Below are 17785 nucleotides of genomic sequence, written 5' to 3'. Positions count from 1 at the left end.
TCATTTCCTATAATCCAGAATTTTATGAAAGGTGTAGATATACAGCAGTTCATAACTAAGATGTACACCACAAACAAAGTCACAAATAAATTGTTTATTTCTAAAGACACAGGACAAACAGAAATCCTGTGAAACTTCTGTAAATTAAATGAACACTTAATTTTCTAAAGAATACAATTTCAAGTACAGTAAAAGTTCATTTTACAATGACTATTTAGGCATTTATCAACATTTACATTATGTGTCACGTTTAACCATTACCCAGAAACATTTCCAAGGCACAGGGTTCAGTAGTACATTCATATATCAAAACATTACAGTGAATTACAATGTTTGGCTTTTGGACCCCATATCTGCCACTGTGTAACTTTAAGATGGCACAGAGAGACGCTTTTTTGGTCTAGTCTCTTCTCTCATGCAGTTGCCAAGAAAAGCCAGACATCGACGCGGGTACTCCTCCGGAAAGTCTCGAAAAAGACACACATGAGCAGAAGTATCAAAAGCAAAGCTCTCCACAGAGATACCCTTCTCCTGCACAGCCTTCACCATCTGCTCCACATCCTCATGTTGGATGATGTTGTCCGCCCTTGAGTAAAGATACAGCTGAGGCCAGGTTGCAGGATGTTCTCGCATGGCATCGTAGTGGTTCTTGTGGATGTACCTGGTCAGCGGGTACAAGATGATCCTCAGGAGGACCACCATGCAAGCAAACAATACCAGGAGGATGTAGACCAATGCTGCATTGGACTTGGGTCCCAGGGATGCAACAATCGCCCGCAACGCACCTTTTAAGTTCCGGTTACCTGGGCCACTGTCCATCACGGCACCGACAACCCTGAGGGTGCGGAACTGAGCATCACTACGCAGAAGTTCCACCATGTACCGGTACAGCATAAACCCACCATTGCTGAACACATGGAAGAATATGGGGTTGTTCTCCACCTCATATTCATACAGCAGTTCAAGCAGTTTATTGGCAGTAGTGCGCAGCTCCCTATATCCCAAAGATTCGGAGATAAACACCGATCTCAGGGGCGCCGTGTAGCGAAACGTAATGCAACCCTGTGTGGTTTGAGAAAAAGGAGAAAGAAGATCAGTTACTCACACTGGTAAACAATGTACAGTATATCAACGTGGTAACACCCAAAAAAAATGCTGTACTCAGACCTGCTCATTGTATATAGAGCTATACTTCACCAGATGTCTATCCTTACACCCAGCCCAACCCAGTAAAATGACAACTGGTCCTTGAGATCCCTTCCAGTGCTTCTCTGGAAAAGAAAGGGGGAATAAAAAAAATTTAAAAAAAGAAATCACACGTAGATCAGGGTGCGTCCTTTTCATACACGTATTTTCTACAAGCTTATAACAAATATAAAACTATACAATTGATACCAGCAGTGTATTGTTAAGTACTACTATTATTAAAAAAAAACCACACATTCAGTCACTGTCTACAAATACGCTTACCAATACGTCTTTTGTAACGTTTTCGGTACAAGGAACAGTAAAGCTAAAGGCCACTAACGATTACATGTCATGTACCATATTATTATTTCAAAAGCTTACACGCATGCTGATATGATCGGTGATTTTCGCGCAACTCGTGCGACTTACCAGAAATGCTAGACTGGGGAAATACGACATTGTAATCAAGGCAGACATCCCCCATATTTCCGTAGATTAAAACACTTTCCTGAAAATAAACACTTGCTGTCAACTGACGGACTGATCGCGTGCTCTGTGTCTCACAGGGTACAGGTTTGTTTACTAATGACCAGTTACCAGTGTAGAATGAAGTGGACAGAAGGGATGCGGTACACTTCCGGTGAAACAGTCACTCGGAAACGGGAGACTATTTTTCCCAAAGAATTTGACAGGAAGTGCGACAGATAGTGCGATATGGTGAACCCATCGTCCCATTGCGCCTCCATTTCGCATTTTTGATCGATTGGATAGAGAAGGGATCTACTTCCGGGAGCACTTCCGGTGCAACTTCCGGTAGCAACAATGATCTTTTTATGAATAATCAACAGTTAATTGAATCGATTAACAATATAAGCAAATATAAATACATTCCCAACAGTTTTTAGTAAGATGTATCATCATTTTTATGTGTTTTTTTCTTTTTATAGTTTTCCTTAGTTATTTCTTAGCCAAAAAAAGTTTTAAACTAATATACTTTTTTAAAACTTAATCTGCTCTCATTGAAAAGTGTTTGTTGTTTATCTTGACTGATACAGCTATAGCTGCTCCAGGCACTGAAATGAAACAAGTGTTTTAACATGTATATATAACAGAAATACAGCTGTGTCAAAAAAAAAAGTCCACAGGAATGAAAATTTAAAAAAATGGTTATTTTTCTGTCACGCCTAAAAATTGGACTACAAGTGAAGTGTGACCAACAGGAAAGGTCCTAGGAATTTAAATTATCACTGATTCGCAGTTTTTCATTCGTTAATTTGTATTATTATTACAAATTAATTTAGCGGTGAGCTTTGATTAACTCAAGCTCACATTCCTGTTAAGAGAAGATAAAGTCTGTACGGAATAAACATTATAATGCCAATGCAGTCCACAGAGATGATATTTTATGTTTTCCAAGTAAAATTATGGTTAAAACTGTCCTTGTTACAACTTTGCAACCCCGCTCAGTCATAATAAGAATGCATGAAAATATGGTTGTAGACTCGTATAGCATAAACCCTGCTGTTAAACTCATTTCAGACGAAGTTCACCTGCATTTGCGTGCGCAAAGAAGGACGTACAGATGCTGTCAAAGAGAAAGAAAGAAAGAAAGAAACTGCATTTGATCCAGTTTTTTTAATCAAACTTTAATACCATAAGAATACAAATACTCAAATTAAAAATCATAAAGACACAAAAACATATCCAGACACAATCATTACACTATTTAAATGCATTATATTATCATTAAAATCTCTCATCATAAGCATGACAGATCATTCACTCATCTAAACACCATTTTACGGTTTTTCTTCTAACATTCTTAGAGCTTAAGGGTTTTAAAGTCCCAAGTCTTGTCTTTAAAGTGTATGCACATAGGTATTACACATAAACTTTCGCGAAAGTTGGGCAGGTGTTTATTACTGTAATAATAATGCCGTTTTATTTTTAAACAGTAGGTGGTAGTAAAGACAAACGTTTGTTGTGTGCAAAGGGCGTGACTTCGGTGACAACATAATACAAAGTAAACTATATTTATACACATCCATTAAAGTAAAGCCACTATACTGTATCTACTCTTTACTCCACTGAGAAGGCCCTTAAAGAAAGACTCTGTAGATTCTTTTTACACTTATGTAAACAAGCAATGGGCAGAATCATTTCAGTGCCATCTTGCTCTTGCATATTTACCTCAAAGAATTTAGTTTTCTCCATAATGTTTCAAAGAAATAATACTTTGAGCCAAATCAAAAATGTTATCATTAGAGTATTTTTTGTCTCACAAGGGGTGAATGTCTCAAGTAGTGTCTGTTTAATAAGTTTTATTAGGTAGCAGTAAAGTTTAGAAAGTTTTGCATGGTAAGCTAGATATGGTGTTCTATTATAACTTTGACCTGTGATATCAGCTGCTCGACCTAGAACTGCTTTATCTCACCCTTAGTAATCAAATGATGAACCCAGTGACATTCCATTTATTCAGTGAGCTGATGCTTTCCTTCAAAATAACTTACAATGTTAAGCTACTTACAACTGTTTAGCCATCTGTACAACTAGGTTATTTCACTCACACAAATTTAAGGTAAGTTCCTTGTTTAAAGGTACTATGGCTGGAGATGGGATTCAAATCTGCAACTTTTGGGTCCAAAGGCAGCAGCACTAACCACTATGTTACCAGCTGTCCCTATACTGTATGTTATATTTCATATTAGCATAAAATTAAACAGACTGAAAGATAGATTCTTACCTCACTATTCAAATTGCGTATTTTGTCCAGTGCATGAAATGTTGCAAAAGAACGTGGCCCTGCCTCATTGCACCTAGGCCGATCGGACGTAGGTTCAAATCCAGCTAAGCCTGTGTAGAGTTTGCATGTTCTCTCAGTGCCTTGGTGGGGTTCCTCCCATGTACAAGGTGATGCAGTTCAAGTGAACTGACACCACTAAATTGCTCACATTGTGTATAGGTGAGTGTGTGTGTGGTTACTCTGTGATGGACTGGAACCCCATCCAAAATCTACCCAACAGCATTGCACCCAAAGATTCTAGGATGCGTTCTGGACCACCACAACCCTGCCTAGGACAAACAGCTACCAAAAGTGGGTGAATCAGGCCACTGGCATGATGGATAACGCATCTGCCTATGGATCAGAATCTCTGTATTAACCGATTACTTTTTTAATCAAAACCTGAATTTCAGTTATATGAAGTGTATAATTATTGTCGTAGCTATTAAGTGACACAGTGCTATAGTTTTCGCTATAGTTTGCAAACATTCCTAGATGTAAAAGTATTTATAATTGTACTACTATATATAGCAGTGAAAAAACTAAAATTGTGTCCATTTAGTAATCTGTATGTCTAAGCATTTTTTTAGATGATATAATTTGTGATGTTTTATTATAATCCACATGAGGAAAACGTTGGTATGGCAGAGAACAAAGTAATATTAGATGCTTTATCTTTTATTAACTGATACACAGAATAATTCATACCGGGACAGACATGAGGATAATGACAGACTGGTGAAATCCTTACAATAATAAACAATGTTTTCGTTGTCTAAGTCAGCGATGGTGTAAAGCAGATCTGTGATTCGTTTACATTAGTGTCACTCATATGGGCCTCTTCAACCTCATTTGGCAATATGTCTGTGCGCTGACGTTTGTGCTTACTTGATTGGTTATACTGGCTGCCAATCACGAGCAGAGTCAAAGGCGGGACAGGCTGTGAGCCCGCTCCCTTGGGAGAGGCAAATGTTTGGAGAAGGAGGCTGGACGCGACGTTTTTGCCCGACCAGCGGAATGGCGAAGCGGACGGAGATGGACGGTACGGGAACGTCTCAGTGTTTTAGTTGAACATTAATGCTTTAACACCGAAGTGAAAATGAGAGTTTTTGTGGGAAATCGCACAGCTCTGCGCAGGGTAGTTTCCCAAGAAGGACAGAAAAAAAGGCGGGTAGTAACTAAGTCCGTGTTGGACATGTCATGATGAATGCGTCGGTCGCGACGTCGTGTTTTGTTAAGATTTTAAACGAAAGGTTTTGTAGCTAAAATGTCAGCAGGCGACTCGTTGAAAGCTGTCCTGATGATGGGCGTAAGTTGTGTGAACTGGACGATTTGAATTCCCGATACATAGCTGGGCCAGCCAACAATATTTTGCCTGTTTTTTTACACGTTTTTTTTGTAACACTACCGAACTTGGCTTTTCGTATTTAGGCACTTAATTCGTGTTGCCGGAATGTTTTTCAGTCACAGTGTTTTTGTTGAAAAAAAATAAATAAATAATAAATAAATAAATAAAAACTACTACTAGTTACTAGTAGCTGACGAGATTGCGCCGTGTCGTGTGTTCGGCGATTCGGAAAGTTCTAGTGCTCCGGTTAAAAATGTGAATTCGTTCATGTTACAAACTATTTCCTCCTTAGACCCTCCTTTTAGAAAGTATGTATCAGAGTTTTAATATATAATGTTTTATGGAAAGGCTCCGTTTGTTACTCTTGGTAACTGATACAGGACCTGCAGCATCCTCCAGTTGTACCCATTACAGCCGTCACAGTTACCGTGAAACTGATCCAGGGTCAGTTCTCAGTGCCGTCTCTTACCAGGACACACCTTCGCTTCGGCATAAAATGACGCGCTTGCTTTTTTGTTTTCTAAATACAACTCTGCTATTACTGTAACCCTTTATTTATCTGGAACTTTTGTTTAAGGCCACTGTATCAATTCAGGGTAAATGTATAAACTTCTAGCAAAACAGGCTAGCTGGTAGCATAGTGGTTAGAGCTACTGCCTTTTGGACTCAAAGGTCATAGGTTCAATTCCCAGTAGTACCCTGGAACGAGGTACCTGCCCTAAAATCTGACAACACATTATTGAGACACCTTGCAACATGGCTTTATGAGTCACATATTTTCTTAAAAGATTTTCCTGGGATGCATGGGCTTTGTAGATTCCCCCCCCCCCCCTACTTTTTTTTCCTCCCGTAAAGGTAAACACTGGGTTTGTGTGTTTTTTGCTAGACGGTGTAGATTCACAACAGTCTTAAAGCTGAAGATGTAAGAATTAATATGGGTTGCAATATTTTCTCAAAAGCTTCTATTAAACCTTGGGTTTCCCTCAGGTGATGAGAGATGACACTGCAGTCCATATGTTTTTACTTTCTGCAGCTCCTTAACTGAACTTTTGTCCAGTTAAGACTTTTCTGTTATTGTTGTTTGCAGACTGGAACAGTGAATCCCACACTCATCCAGGTCTCTCTGCTCTATATTTTCTCCTGTTGCTTTTAAAGATTCATTTGTTTTTGTGGCCTTGGGCATCAGAAATTGACTTTCCTCTATTTGTAATGTTTGTGCCTTATTTGAAACAGTACATTACTTGGAACTTTAGTATTTGATTGGTATTCTTCTGCTGTACCATTATTTGCTTCCCAGTATCAGTGGGGGCTGCCTTTAGATTGATGATCAAATATGTTGCCCAACACTGTTCCCCAGCCCTGATCCAGATGTAGTAAGTGGAGATGCCATTGACTTGTACTACTGGTGGTTTTAGCTAGCAGTCTGGAATGTAATCAGTCTTGAACTGCAGTCGTTACTATGGTTTGGTGGTTGTGTTGTTGTTATGGCACATATTTGGATGCATCTTTATTTTAAAAAACCGTTTCTTGAGAACGAAACTGTGGATAATGGCAGTGCGGGGTTTTCTGTGTGTAAACCACGTGCTTGTCTGGAACAAGACGGTGCACGCAAAAATGTTTTCTCTTCAGGGAAGGCACCTTGAACTTCAAATATGAATGTCTGCCCTGGTCATTATTTCTAATCTCTGGAATGTCAGGCATGCAGTTTTGATGTTCTTTGCACAAAACCATCTCGACTGCCTGTTCTTTGAATTGCAGATAACCAGCCTCTTTCAGTAATGAAGGGAATGCATAGCTACCCTCTTGGCTTCTGTGATTTCCTAAGACAAAGAATTGTTTACCCTTTATGTAAGGTTTTTAGCCATACTGGTATTTGAGTTATACAGTACCTGCAGCACACCAGATGGCCATGATCTATGTCCAGCAGGTTGCATTTACCTGCTGTGTAGAGCTCGATCCCTGAGTTCTGGCAGGAAGGCCAAAACAGCTCCGTGCTAGAAATAGCCACAGTGGAGGACCAGGAAGGAATTGGGGCAAGAGCTCTCAGGCCTTTGCCATTTGTTTGCAGGAGCCAATCTTTCTTTTTGATAGCGCTTGTTTTGCATTCAACATTGTGCATTCCTCCGCAAAGTAATATTACAAAACAGCAGGACTCGTGACTCCGCCACTTTTATTTTTTTAAATAGTTTTGGCTGTGATATGATGTTCCGTTTTTCACATTAATCTTATAAGACACATCAGCATTTTTGACTATCTTCATCTTCTGTTTCACAATTTGTGGTGAGTGTCCCGTGACCATCAAGAGTGCTAACTTTCATTGCCTTGGAGACATTTAATTTTTCCTTTGACAGGTCTGAGTTAAGGAGATGTGCATGTACGTATAACAGGAAAGTGAGAACTCATGTTGTGTGGCCTTCCCTTCTTAGTAAAAATGTTGCAGTAGATGACAGATACTGTGCTCCAAGTGTAGTATGTGGAGAAAGATCATTTATGGAACTTCTGTTCCCACATTGTTATGATATACTAACCTAATCATGGTTTTGGTAGCCAAAAAATAAATGCCTGAGGAGAAAAGTTCACCCCAAGTAATATTATTGTTTTAATTACATGTGTTATCCAGAGTTGCTGTGTGCGTGTTGGGTCTTGTTTTGGTATCTTCACAAAAAAGTGTAAAATTTTGGCACATATCTTAGCTGCATTTGGGTTCTCTCCAAACCGGTTTTTGGTGAAGATCTAAAATAACCAGAGTAAATTGCCAAGCATGTTTCATCCTCTAGTTGTATTTTTTTTCTAAAGGCATGTGAAAGGTGAAAGATCTGCTGTCCATCATTGTTCTTCATCCAAAACATTTGGGTCCTGTAGAAGGAACAGCCTTCAGCAGCTGAGGATATCTTTGGAAGGCTGCCAGGTGGAACACCTCTGTTCTAACTTGAGCTCACCCCATTTTTCCCTCTCCCCCACTGCTGGCCAGTTGAAGTGTTTAATTTTCCACAGCTGAAGGCAACATTGGAGAATCCCGATTTGTGAAGGGGGGGGTGTTATGAATCACTTACTTATGACAGGCGTTTAAATTACTGATCAGTCGGCTCTCAACATTCGCGGGGATTAGGTGCGAGGGACCACCGCGAATGTGGGAAAAACCGTGAATATCTCTGGGTGCCCGAAACCTTAACTCTTAATACTGTTCAACATATTTCACACACAAATAAAGTAAAACAATACACTGTACTGCAACAGTATGTTTTATATGTTGGGCATCCCCAAAGAGAGTGCGTAGTCCACAGTTCTTTAACGCACTGAAATTTTTTACAAAATGTAACTTTTTATAATAAATTTGTGTGTATATTTATGGTAGTAAATGATAAAATAGATTAATACATATATTTTATGCATTTATGACTTACTAAACTGTAAGCGAATAATCAAATTCTTGAGGTTCAACTGTATATGTAAATGAAAGCTTGACATGAAGATGTTTAAGTTCATGTACGTATGTTTTTATCCAGACTTTTCAAGATCGAGTTCAGTAATCTTGAAATTTCCTTTCCAGGGTTTCCCCAAGCTATGTGTTGTTTTAGTGGTATGCCTCAATTTCACATCCAGTCAGGGCAATGAACTTAACAAAAAGAAAGTGCAGCTTACTTTATAGTTGGTTTACAAAATGAACAAAGCAGTCAGTGGAATTTTAAACTGTAATTATAGTACAAACCACGTAACGCCTCCATCACTGCTGACATCTGTTTTGCAAAAGTCTGTACTTTTGGCTACTCCCGATTACAAATGGCTTATGACAGTAGCTGCCTCCAGCTATACATTGACCCTCTCTGTACTTGAAACGCCCAGCTCAGGGAATAGCAACGTTCAGAGTCTTGGCAACAGGAGACTTCAGAGCGCAATGGCAAAATGAACTGTGGATGAAAAATACCCTTTTAAGGATTTTCCTGGGGCTTCAAAATTTCCCAGAACAAGTCTAATCAAAGAGTTGGCATGGTGTGTTGTATATGGGGAGGGTTTTTTTTGCAACATGTATTTCTGTTCACTTTTTTATTGAAGTTTAACTTATCAACATTTCATCTGATAGTTTTTACATTAGTGTTGACATTCATTTCTACATTGTCTTTCGAACCTTATTTGCTTTTTTTCTTTGTGAAGTTGCATACTGCAGACTGTAGTGCCATGCAACAGTCTTTTGTTTGTGACAATGTTTGAACTACAGAGCTAACATTTTTGTAACCTTTAATATTAATTGTATGTGAAGAATAATGGTTGGCTAGTTACTCATATGTTCTGTATGTATTGAACCTGTTTCATGAGTCTGTTGCACAAGAAGTGTAGAGAAGTGACCAAAATCTTGAAATCAGTACAAATGTGGAAGAAATAAATTTGGCACAGAGCCAAACAGATTATCTTCCCTTGATACTGGGAGCATAATTTCTTGTTAAAAAGTCACAGCACTCAGCTTCTGTGCCTACAGGTTAAAGTTTGCATGATAAAGATTGAGGAACGCAGCAGGCTTGTATAGGTTCCGATCCAGAATTTGTACTCTCATCTGATGGTGCTGCTGCATGAACGAGAATAGCAGAGGAAGGATGTCATGAAGGCTGGATGAATTGGGGCTCTGTTCTATAAAAAGCTTGTTAATGAAAGTGCAGGGGCCACGAAGGAACAGTGTGGCTGTAACCAGGTCACTATGCCCTGTATGAGTCACATGCAGCAGTAGCAGGAAGCCCTTGAATTGGAACATCAGTAGAGAACCAGAGTCACAGGCACAGTGTCCTGTGTGAAAAGTCAGCCACATTCATCCATAATGCACGTTGGGAAGCATGAAGCAATTGTTGAGTCTGGAAGCTGCTCGGTTTTCTGTAACTGAATACAACCTGCATTCTTTGTTATCCGCCACAGTCTGGCTGATGGACTCTTTACAGGGAGCCTCGTGCTGCCACCTCCATCTGTTTTTGCTGTCATGGCATCTGGTGCTAGCTGAGTTACGACCGATAGGCTATTGGTTTGGCCTCCTTTGTTTTTTCTGACATGTTGAAAAGGTCAAAAAACTTTTTGCTCGTCTGCAATGGGCAGATAATATCTGTGAAACTGTAATTTTAATCATAATAATGGATTAACAAACTGTTGTTCCTTAGAGAAACACTGGAATTGTGGAATTAAGGAGAATTTCAGAATTTAAACAAATACTTTTAGTTTGTATTTGTTTATAAGTCAGAGTAATAACATTTATTTTTTTCCCCAGGTCTGTCAAAAATTGTCACACACACATGCCGAAGATGTAGAAGGACAACTGGCTGTTCCCGTCCAGAGTCCATTGTGAAGAAGTAAGCAAGCTGTTGGGATGGACCGGAACAAGCGCAATTCTATCGCTGGCTTTCCCACCCGGCCTGAGCGTCTGGAACACCTGGATGGCGGGGGTGGGGTTGGAGGGGAGTCATCGAACACCCAGCTGGGCCGTGTCTGCCCGTCTTCCTACCGGGCGCTCATCAGTGCCTTCTCCCGCCTCACACGCCTTGATGATTTCATCTGCGAGTGGATTGGCTCCGGCTTCTTCTCTGAGGTCTACAAGGTCTGTGGCCTTCAGCCTGCTTACAGATGTTTGCGCAGTCATCTTGAATAACAATTCATGGCAGTGGTATGGCACTTGACGAAATGTTCTTATAACCAGAAGAGCTGTAATTTCAGGGCCCAGAAGTGGCCCTGCGATTGTACTTTGGCATGGGCACTATTTAAATTGCTCTATAAAAAAAATTCCAGCTGTACAAATGGGGGGAGGATTGCAAGTAAATTTGGATGAAAGACTAAAATAATATTGCGTACTTGATTACTGAATACATTATTTCTATATTCGAGCTTATTACTAGAGCACAGCATTCTCAACAGCTGTAGACAGATATACCAATTCCACTTAGCAAGTGGGTTTAAATATTCTTTGTATGTCTGTGAATTGTACTGTGTTGAAGCCCATATCTGTCCCATCAGCTCAAACAGTTCATCTACCGGGAAGTTATTTTTTACACATCAATCTTAACTGAAATAGGAAACAGTGTGGTTCAGAGCACTTAAGCAAGCAAGCAAGCATGCATGACTTGTCTGTTTTCAGGTGATTTTTTTTCTGTTGAATTTTGAAATTGAACAGATATGTATGAACATACACAAGTCAACAGAGAATTTGGACTTGCAGAACCTGCAGCACTCTGAGGATTGTATGGTTACATTACTGATGATATTTTTGTCATTGTGAACCTTTCAATTTTTGTTTAAAAAAAAAAGTTTCACTCTGCTGTAGTTACTGAGTAAAAAGGAAGTACTTTCCACGAGTTAATCCTAAAAGCTATGAGTGATCGGTGTATTTCGTTTATGCAAACATTCGCAGCTACACAAATCAAGAGAGCAATAGGGGATGACTTTTGCCTTTAAAATGTCTGTACCTCTGCCTGTCTGATATGCAAAGGATTTGATAGAGAGAGCAAATCAATCATCTTTTAAAGCTCTAGGCATGCTGTGGAGACAGTGGAGCGCTGCAGAGGACTCGGGCCTGCCCATTAAACTGGCTCCCTGCCCAGTGGCTTAATGGTTTTTGCTGTAAGAAGCTGAAAGCTTGATGTCTTGTTCATCTCTTCTTTCTGAAGCAGTGGTCATCTTCCCCTCTCCAGGTTGTCATCAGGATGGATATCAGTTGGTCTATCAGTCTGTTTTTAAAAAGAAATTAACTAGTCTTTCTGGAATTTGTGTCCAAGGTTCAAATAAGGAATACTGGGTGTAGATGTAAACCTTCTTGTAACCCTATTTCTAGCTTTAGTTGCTATAAGTGGCCGTAATCTGCCCCAAGATGACTTCATGTTTTTGTGATCATTGATTTTGACATCCGTTTCAAGTAAACACTATAAATCATGTTTCCAGCCTGGCTTGGCCCGATAATCAGTTGTTAGATTATCAGAGCCGTTACTTTGCACAAGACACAAAATTTTATATTTAGCTTTATCCTTAAATCATTTTCATGGAAATTATGCTGCCACCGTTACAATTTTGTTTTAGAGAAGTCTGACTTGGTATGTGCTGCAGCAATGCAAATCTTTTGCTTCTCTCCCCTGTAAGTCATATATAAAAAAAAAAAAAAATTGCTTCATCTGAAGTCATGTGACAAGTTATTTCTTCCCTTTGTTTCTTCTGTTTTTTAGTTTTATTTTTTGCCGATACTGCCTTAACTGTGATACTCTTGTCTGATATGTCAACTGTGTTCAGGAGCTTAGAATTTGAGGTCAGAATGGCCTAGGGAAGTGGTTTCCCCACCTCATTGGCCAGGGTCATTTTCACAGCTCAGTGCTTCAGCAAGCACTAAAAGCCCTCAAGCAAATGGCTAGTAAATGGCCTGCTTCCGACTCCAGGAAGAGTGTCATGCCTTCACTGAGGTCAGTTGAGGTTGCTGTAATATTCTGGGACACGGTTCAAACACTTCAGCTGATTTCATTATTACACCAATTAAATGCCAGCGGGATCTACTATCAGTCCAAACCATTTAAGATCAAATCTCTTGAGTTCTGTAGTGCTGCGCTTGGAGAACATGTCTCCAAATGCTGTGAGGGGGTGTTTTGGCTGTGCTTTTCCCTTAAATTAAAAATAAATAAGATAGGCCTCCTTTTGATCCCCTGAACAGTCATTCCTGCAGACCAGTGTGTTGAAAATAGTTTATGATTTTAACTTCGTTTATTATGTACTGTTATGTTCCTGTGTTAATTATTCATGACAGGCCAGATGTAGCAAGCTGAAATCTGATTAATTGGCTTTTATACTTTGTACCTCGGTTTAACATGGTGTTAAATTCCCTTTCTGATCACTGAACAGTTTGATTTATGTTGGGAGAATGATTCTGATGATATGACTCATTCTCAGCATTTTTAATGATGTTACACTTGTTCAAATAAACAGATAAATTGACCAAGGTTAATTATATAATTCATTTTGTTGAAGACATCCAGCTATACATGTTTAAGAAGGTCATACTGGAATTAACCAAATACAAAATGATTTTGGCATTTTTAACCCTCTCTTTTGCTAAATTTAAGAAATGCCTTGTTCTTTCCAATGCAGATTTCAACATTTGCAATGCTGATTAGAAGTGGTGGGCTTGGAGCCCAACCCTGTGCTCAGTATGGCATGAGAACAAGTAATGGCACTGATGCTGGTGCTGTCTTCATCACAACCGCAAAGCATCACTTCAGTGTTGATGTGAAATTGGCACATTGACTGTCCGAGCCCATTAGTGTGTGGCTGTGAGGGTGTGCAATACCTAAAGGGTAATTGTCGAAGGGGAGTTGAAGGGGAGGGTCACTGCTGTAGCTATACAGATGCAAAGTCATCTTTGCATTGATGTGAAAGAAAAGGCTATCATTTAAGCATTACTTTGGGGGTATTCTTAAATTCATATGAAGCATACTTTTAGCTTTCAGTTTCAGGCTTTCGGCAGTGTTTAACTTGTGTGTTCCTGACAACGGGTAGTATGCACGTGTAAGAAAGATGGTATTGCTACTAAAAGCACTGTTTATTTTTAGGTGGCAGATGTTGCTTTAGGCTGTCAGCCTGCGTTCTTTTTTTCTTATTTAAACAATGACCTTCTAAATGTGTAGTCATTTACATAATTGCAATCAGCACATTTACTGTGAAAGTTTGTTAAACTATAACACTAAAACAGTACTGTTTAACTTCATTGGAGTTAATATAAAATTTAATTACTAATAATATTAACAATATTTTTTACTTTTAAAAAGTAAACTAATGTGTTTTTGGTCATTTACATTGAGTGCAATGTGAATTAATTGTTTTGTTACCAATAATCCATGTTCCTTCCCAGCCTGCATGGGTGGGGGTTTGGAGGTGGGGTGTGTGAGTTAGTGTTCAGAGCAGCCTGTGTGCTTTCTCTCTCTCTGTGTGTGTGTGTGTGTGTGTGTGTGTGTGTGTGTGTGTGTGTGTGTGTGTGTGTGTGTGTGTGTATACACACACACATATATACATTGTCTGAAGCACTTGTCCCATACGGGGTCACGGGGAGTCAGAGCCCAACCTGGCAACACACGGCATAAGGCTGGAGGGGGAAGGGACACACCCAGGAGAGGACACCAGTCCATTGCAAGGCACCCCCTCAGACCTACCGGAGAGCAGGTCCCGGTCCAACCCACTGTGCTCCTCGTGTGTGTGTGTGTGTGTGTGTGTGTGTGTGTGTGTGTGAGTGAGAAATTTTATAGAGGCGTGTAATGATGTAGAAAGGAGGGAGGTATCTGTAGCAGGAATGCACAGCACAGAAACATCTCTTGCGCTTTCATTCTGGTGCACTCACTTGCACATCTCTTTAGGAGTTGTATAAATAATTGAATATATGAATAATTTTCCCTGCTCCCCTCTCTTCATAAGCTGGATGTTGTTACTGAAGTGACTCAAGTCTCAAGATGGGTGCCTTGAAGAAATGTCTTGGAGCCACATCTGGGACTTTAACTGCCAACCCTTTGGTTAACCAGCTCTTTACCTGCAACCAGATGCAGATGCAAATCCTGTAAATTTTCAGCCCTCATTTCTTACCCAATTTAATTTTTCTTGACTTTTTTTTTTTTTAATTTTTCTTTCACCTTCCTCTTCACCACAAGCTCAACTATCCACTCCTTTTCGCTTACACATTGGCTGCTACGTACTCTGAAAGTGAACACTGAACAACGAGATCAGCTTCTGTTTCCTGTCATATAGCTTCATCTGCAGCTCTCTGACATCACTGATATTTGTTCCTTCCTCCTGGCCTTTTATTGTGTAGCAGCATTGCTTTGTGGCACCTGCAGGGTTCTGTATCGTAACTTTTGGAGGAAGTTAGCCCAGGCAGATAGAACAGGACATTTTTTTTTTCTCTCTTCAGAACATGGGCTTCTTGTGGTCATGTTTATTTTTTAAGCTCTTTGCAAAAAATGAACTGTCACTGCTGTAATTACCTTCAGAATCCAGTCCTGTTGCATAACTAGGTACATCTGTGTCCAGTTTTCTTCCGTATTCCAGTGTAGCTGCATGATATGTATACTCACCTCAGTTTCACGTGACTGCAGTGTATCATTTTTCTTCATCGCTCTGTGTAAGCCTCTGTGAAGCTGTTTAACCACTGTTTACCTCTGTTACAGAAGTGCATGCAGCTGCTTTTATTTTAGTTTTGCCATGAATGGATTGGCCACATTTTATTGAATATGACTGCACAGTTAGTGTCTGCACTAGTAGGGGAAGAGGGGGTGTAGTGAACGTGAGCATGTGCATGCACGTACTTTCAACTCATTGACCACAGAAATGTTACCATACCTCCTCTGTTGTCTGCAAACATACGTTAATGTAGGCCTTGTTCATAGATACAGCAAAATAGGCCAGTTTAACTCTGTTTTTCAACTTTCCCTGTGACAGTTTGAGGAGATTGGATGAACTGTTGCATGAGTTTAGTGGTTCTATTTAATCTCAGCTTTAACAGCCACCTGCTGATGAGGCTATTTAAGGGCTGGTTGGACTGAGGTATGACTGGAAGCACCCTTGCTGCATGTGATGCACTATGAGGTCCCTGTCACATTGTTCTGGTGTCTCCCTGCTGTCTAAAAGGCTTTTTTGTGGAAACAATGTACATGTAAATGAAAAAAATATTAGATTTGCATTAATGTCATTGTTTCACTCTATTCATATACTTAAGTAATATTGCTGCTAAATATGTACTTTATATTTTTCTGTGATAATTCATTATTCAGCTTATACCCTTCTCGGAGGTGACTTAGAATTTTCGGTTTGTCTGCTAAGCTTCTTAGAATCATTTACCCAGTTAAACAGCTGGGTAATTTTTACTGTATCAAGTAAGAGTAGATATGTTGCTTAAGGGTACTACCATGGGAGTAAGGATTTGATTCTGGGGCTTTCAAGGCAATGGCTTTATCCACTATGCTACTTTCTGCTTTGAAATGAAATGTTTTTTATTATTATTGTTAATAATAATAATAGTAGTAACGCAGTGGGATGACAGATGTCTTCATCCAAAGCCCCATAAGCACAACAGTTTTTCACTTTAACCATTAGTAGCACTTGACATTTTCCAAAGTACTGAAACACTAGTTAAATATCTTGTCCAAGGGCAATAGGTCACCAGTTACCAGTCAAAGTGATTTCTATGACAGATCCCTCCAAATCAGCCTGCGTGGTCCTGTTAATGAGAACTGTGACCTGGGTTGACGGTGGAGGCATCAATGGAGTATTCCCTTTCAATGATCACCACTGACATTCCATCACAGGTGCGCCACCGGGCCTCAGATCAGGTGATGGCCCTAAAGATGAACAAGACGAGCAGCAACCGGGCCAATATGCTGAGGGAAGTGCAGCTGATGAACCGACTGTCGCACCCTAACATCCTCAGGTCAGTGCTACCCTATACAAATGGCCGGGACCTTATTGGCATGCTGAAATTTGTACATGCAGTCATTACAGAATGATTTTAGGAGTTCAAAAGTATCATAGGTTAGCTGTTGCAGAAAATAAGCTGTGTTGTCATTGATCTTAATGTCCTTATAAGTAAAAGTGGTGCGAGTAATATGTTTACACCATCCTTGTTTGACTATTTATGAGGAGTGTTTGCCTTCCAACTCAGCACTGATGTCTCTGCCTGTTTAGCTCAGGGTGTCTGAAATGTCTCACTTTTCTGTAGAGTGATTGCTTTAAGACTAACGAGAATACACGAATTATAGGTTTTGTATGTTATGAACAAAATATCCTACAGAGAATGAACTGGTAAATTCCATATATACTTGAACTTTGGTCAGTTTAACTCTCTTCCAAGACTAAATACATAGTGAAACTGAAATCAGTATGACCTGTTGGCAGCTTAGGATGACTCAAAATGGGCTTTGGTTGAAGTAAGACTTGTATTTCTTTAGTTTAGTGGTAGCTTTATTGCCACTGTAATTATTCAAATTATTTCTTAATGGGGAAAAAAGTTTGGTAATTTTGTCAGTGGTACATTTTGTTAGCTTGTAATACTTGATACTTTTTTGAAGTACCTCAGTGCCACTGTTATTTCTAGGCCTTTTATTGCTCGGAGGCTTGTCAACACTGCTTTCGCTGTAAGTCATGTAAGTGTCTTTGTGTAATGGAGATGTCTGCCCCAACTCGCTTCCTGAGCCTTCTCAGAAAACAGGTCAGATGCCCATTAACTATGGATCAGTTGAATCAGTTTGAAAGCTTAGGTTTTCACAATGTCTGTCTGTTTTCACTTTTCTCATAAGTTTCTCGTCTCCTTTTTCTTGTAAGCAAATTTGTTGGGTTAATTGTCCCTCCTTGTTTCGTTCTGTTATTGTCCAAACTCTCTCTCTGTGTGCAGTTCTAATCTGTCTGAGCTGTGGGCTGAAAAAAGCCAGAAAACAACCATCTAAAAGATTCAGTGATGTCGAGCGTGAGCTTTTGTTTGAGCA

At 39.7% G+C, this 17785-nt stretch overlaps 2 protein-coding genes across 3 annotated transcripts in view; one reads left to right on the top strand and one right to left on the bottom strand.

The window, feature by feature from the left end:
• Positions 1 to 202: 202 nt before the first annotated feature.
• Positions 203 to 1938, bottom strand: tmem53 (transmembrane protein 53). Of its 2 annotated transcripts, XM_018753356.1 has the most exons (4): positions 1786 to 1938; positions 1618 to 1696; positions 1168 to 1271; positions 203 to 1062 (listed from the first exon to the last, which is right to left on the bottom strand). In XM_018753356.1, exons 1-4 carry the CDS (start codon positions 1921 to 1923, stop codon positions 370 to 372), a joined length of 1014 nt encoding a protein of 337 aa, XP_018608872.1. In that variant the 5' UTR covers positions 1924 to 1938; the 3' UTR covers positions 203 to 369. The 2 variants fall into 2 exon arrangements, with proteins under 2 accessions (XP_018608872.1, XP_018608873.1); XM_018753357.2 differs by having other exon boundaries at positions 1618 to 1938.
• A 2977-nt stretch (positions 1939 to 4915) lies between these two features.
• The window catches only part of tesk2 (testis associated actin remodelling kinase 2), a 29793-nt gene continuing 16923 nt past the window's right edge, over positions 4916 to 17785 (top strand). The window contains exons 1-3 of the mRNA XM_018753496.2: positions 4916 to 5012; positions 10564 to 10890; positions 16613 to 16734. Coding sequence (XP_018609012.2) covers positions 10663 to 10890; positions 16613 to 16734 — 350 coding nt within the window. The 5' untranslated portion in view covers positions 4916 to 5012; positions 10564 to 10662. The remainder of the gene's footprint in view (positions 5013 to 10563; positions 10891 to 16612; positions 16735 to 17785) is intronic.

This window comes from Scleropages formosus, chromosome 3 (assembly GCF_900964775.1).
Source record: "Scleropages formosus chromosome 3, fSclFor1.1, whole genome shotgun sequence".
NCBI lineage: Eukaryota > Metazoa > Chordata > Actinopteri > Osteoglossiformes > Osteoglossidae > Scleropages > Scleropages formosus.
The sequence above is the reverse complement of the archived record's forward strand: the minus strand, read 5'-3'. Positions and strand labels throughout refer to the sequence as shown.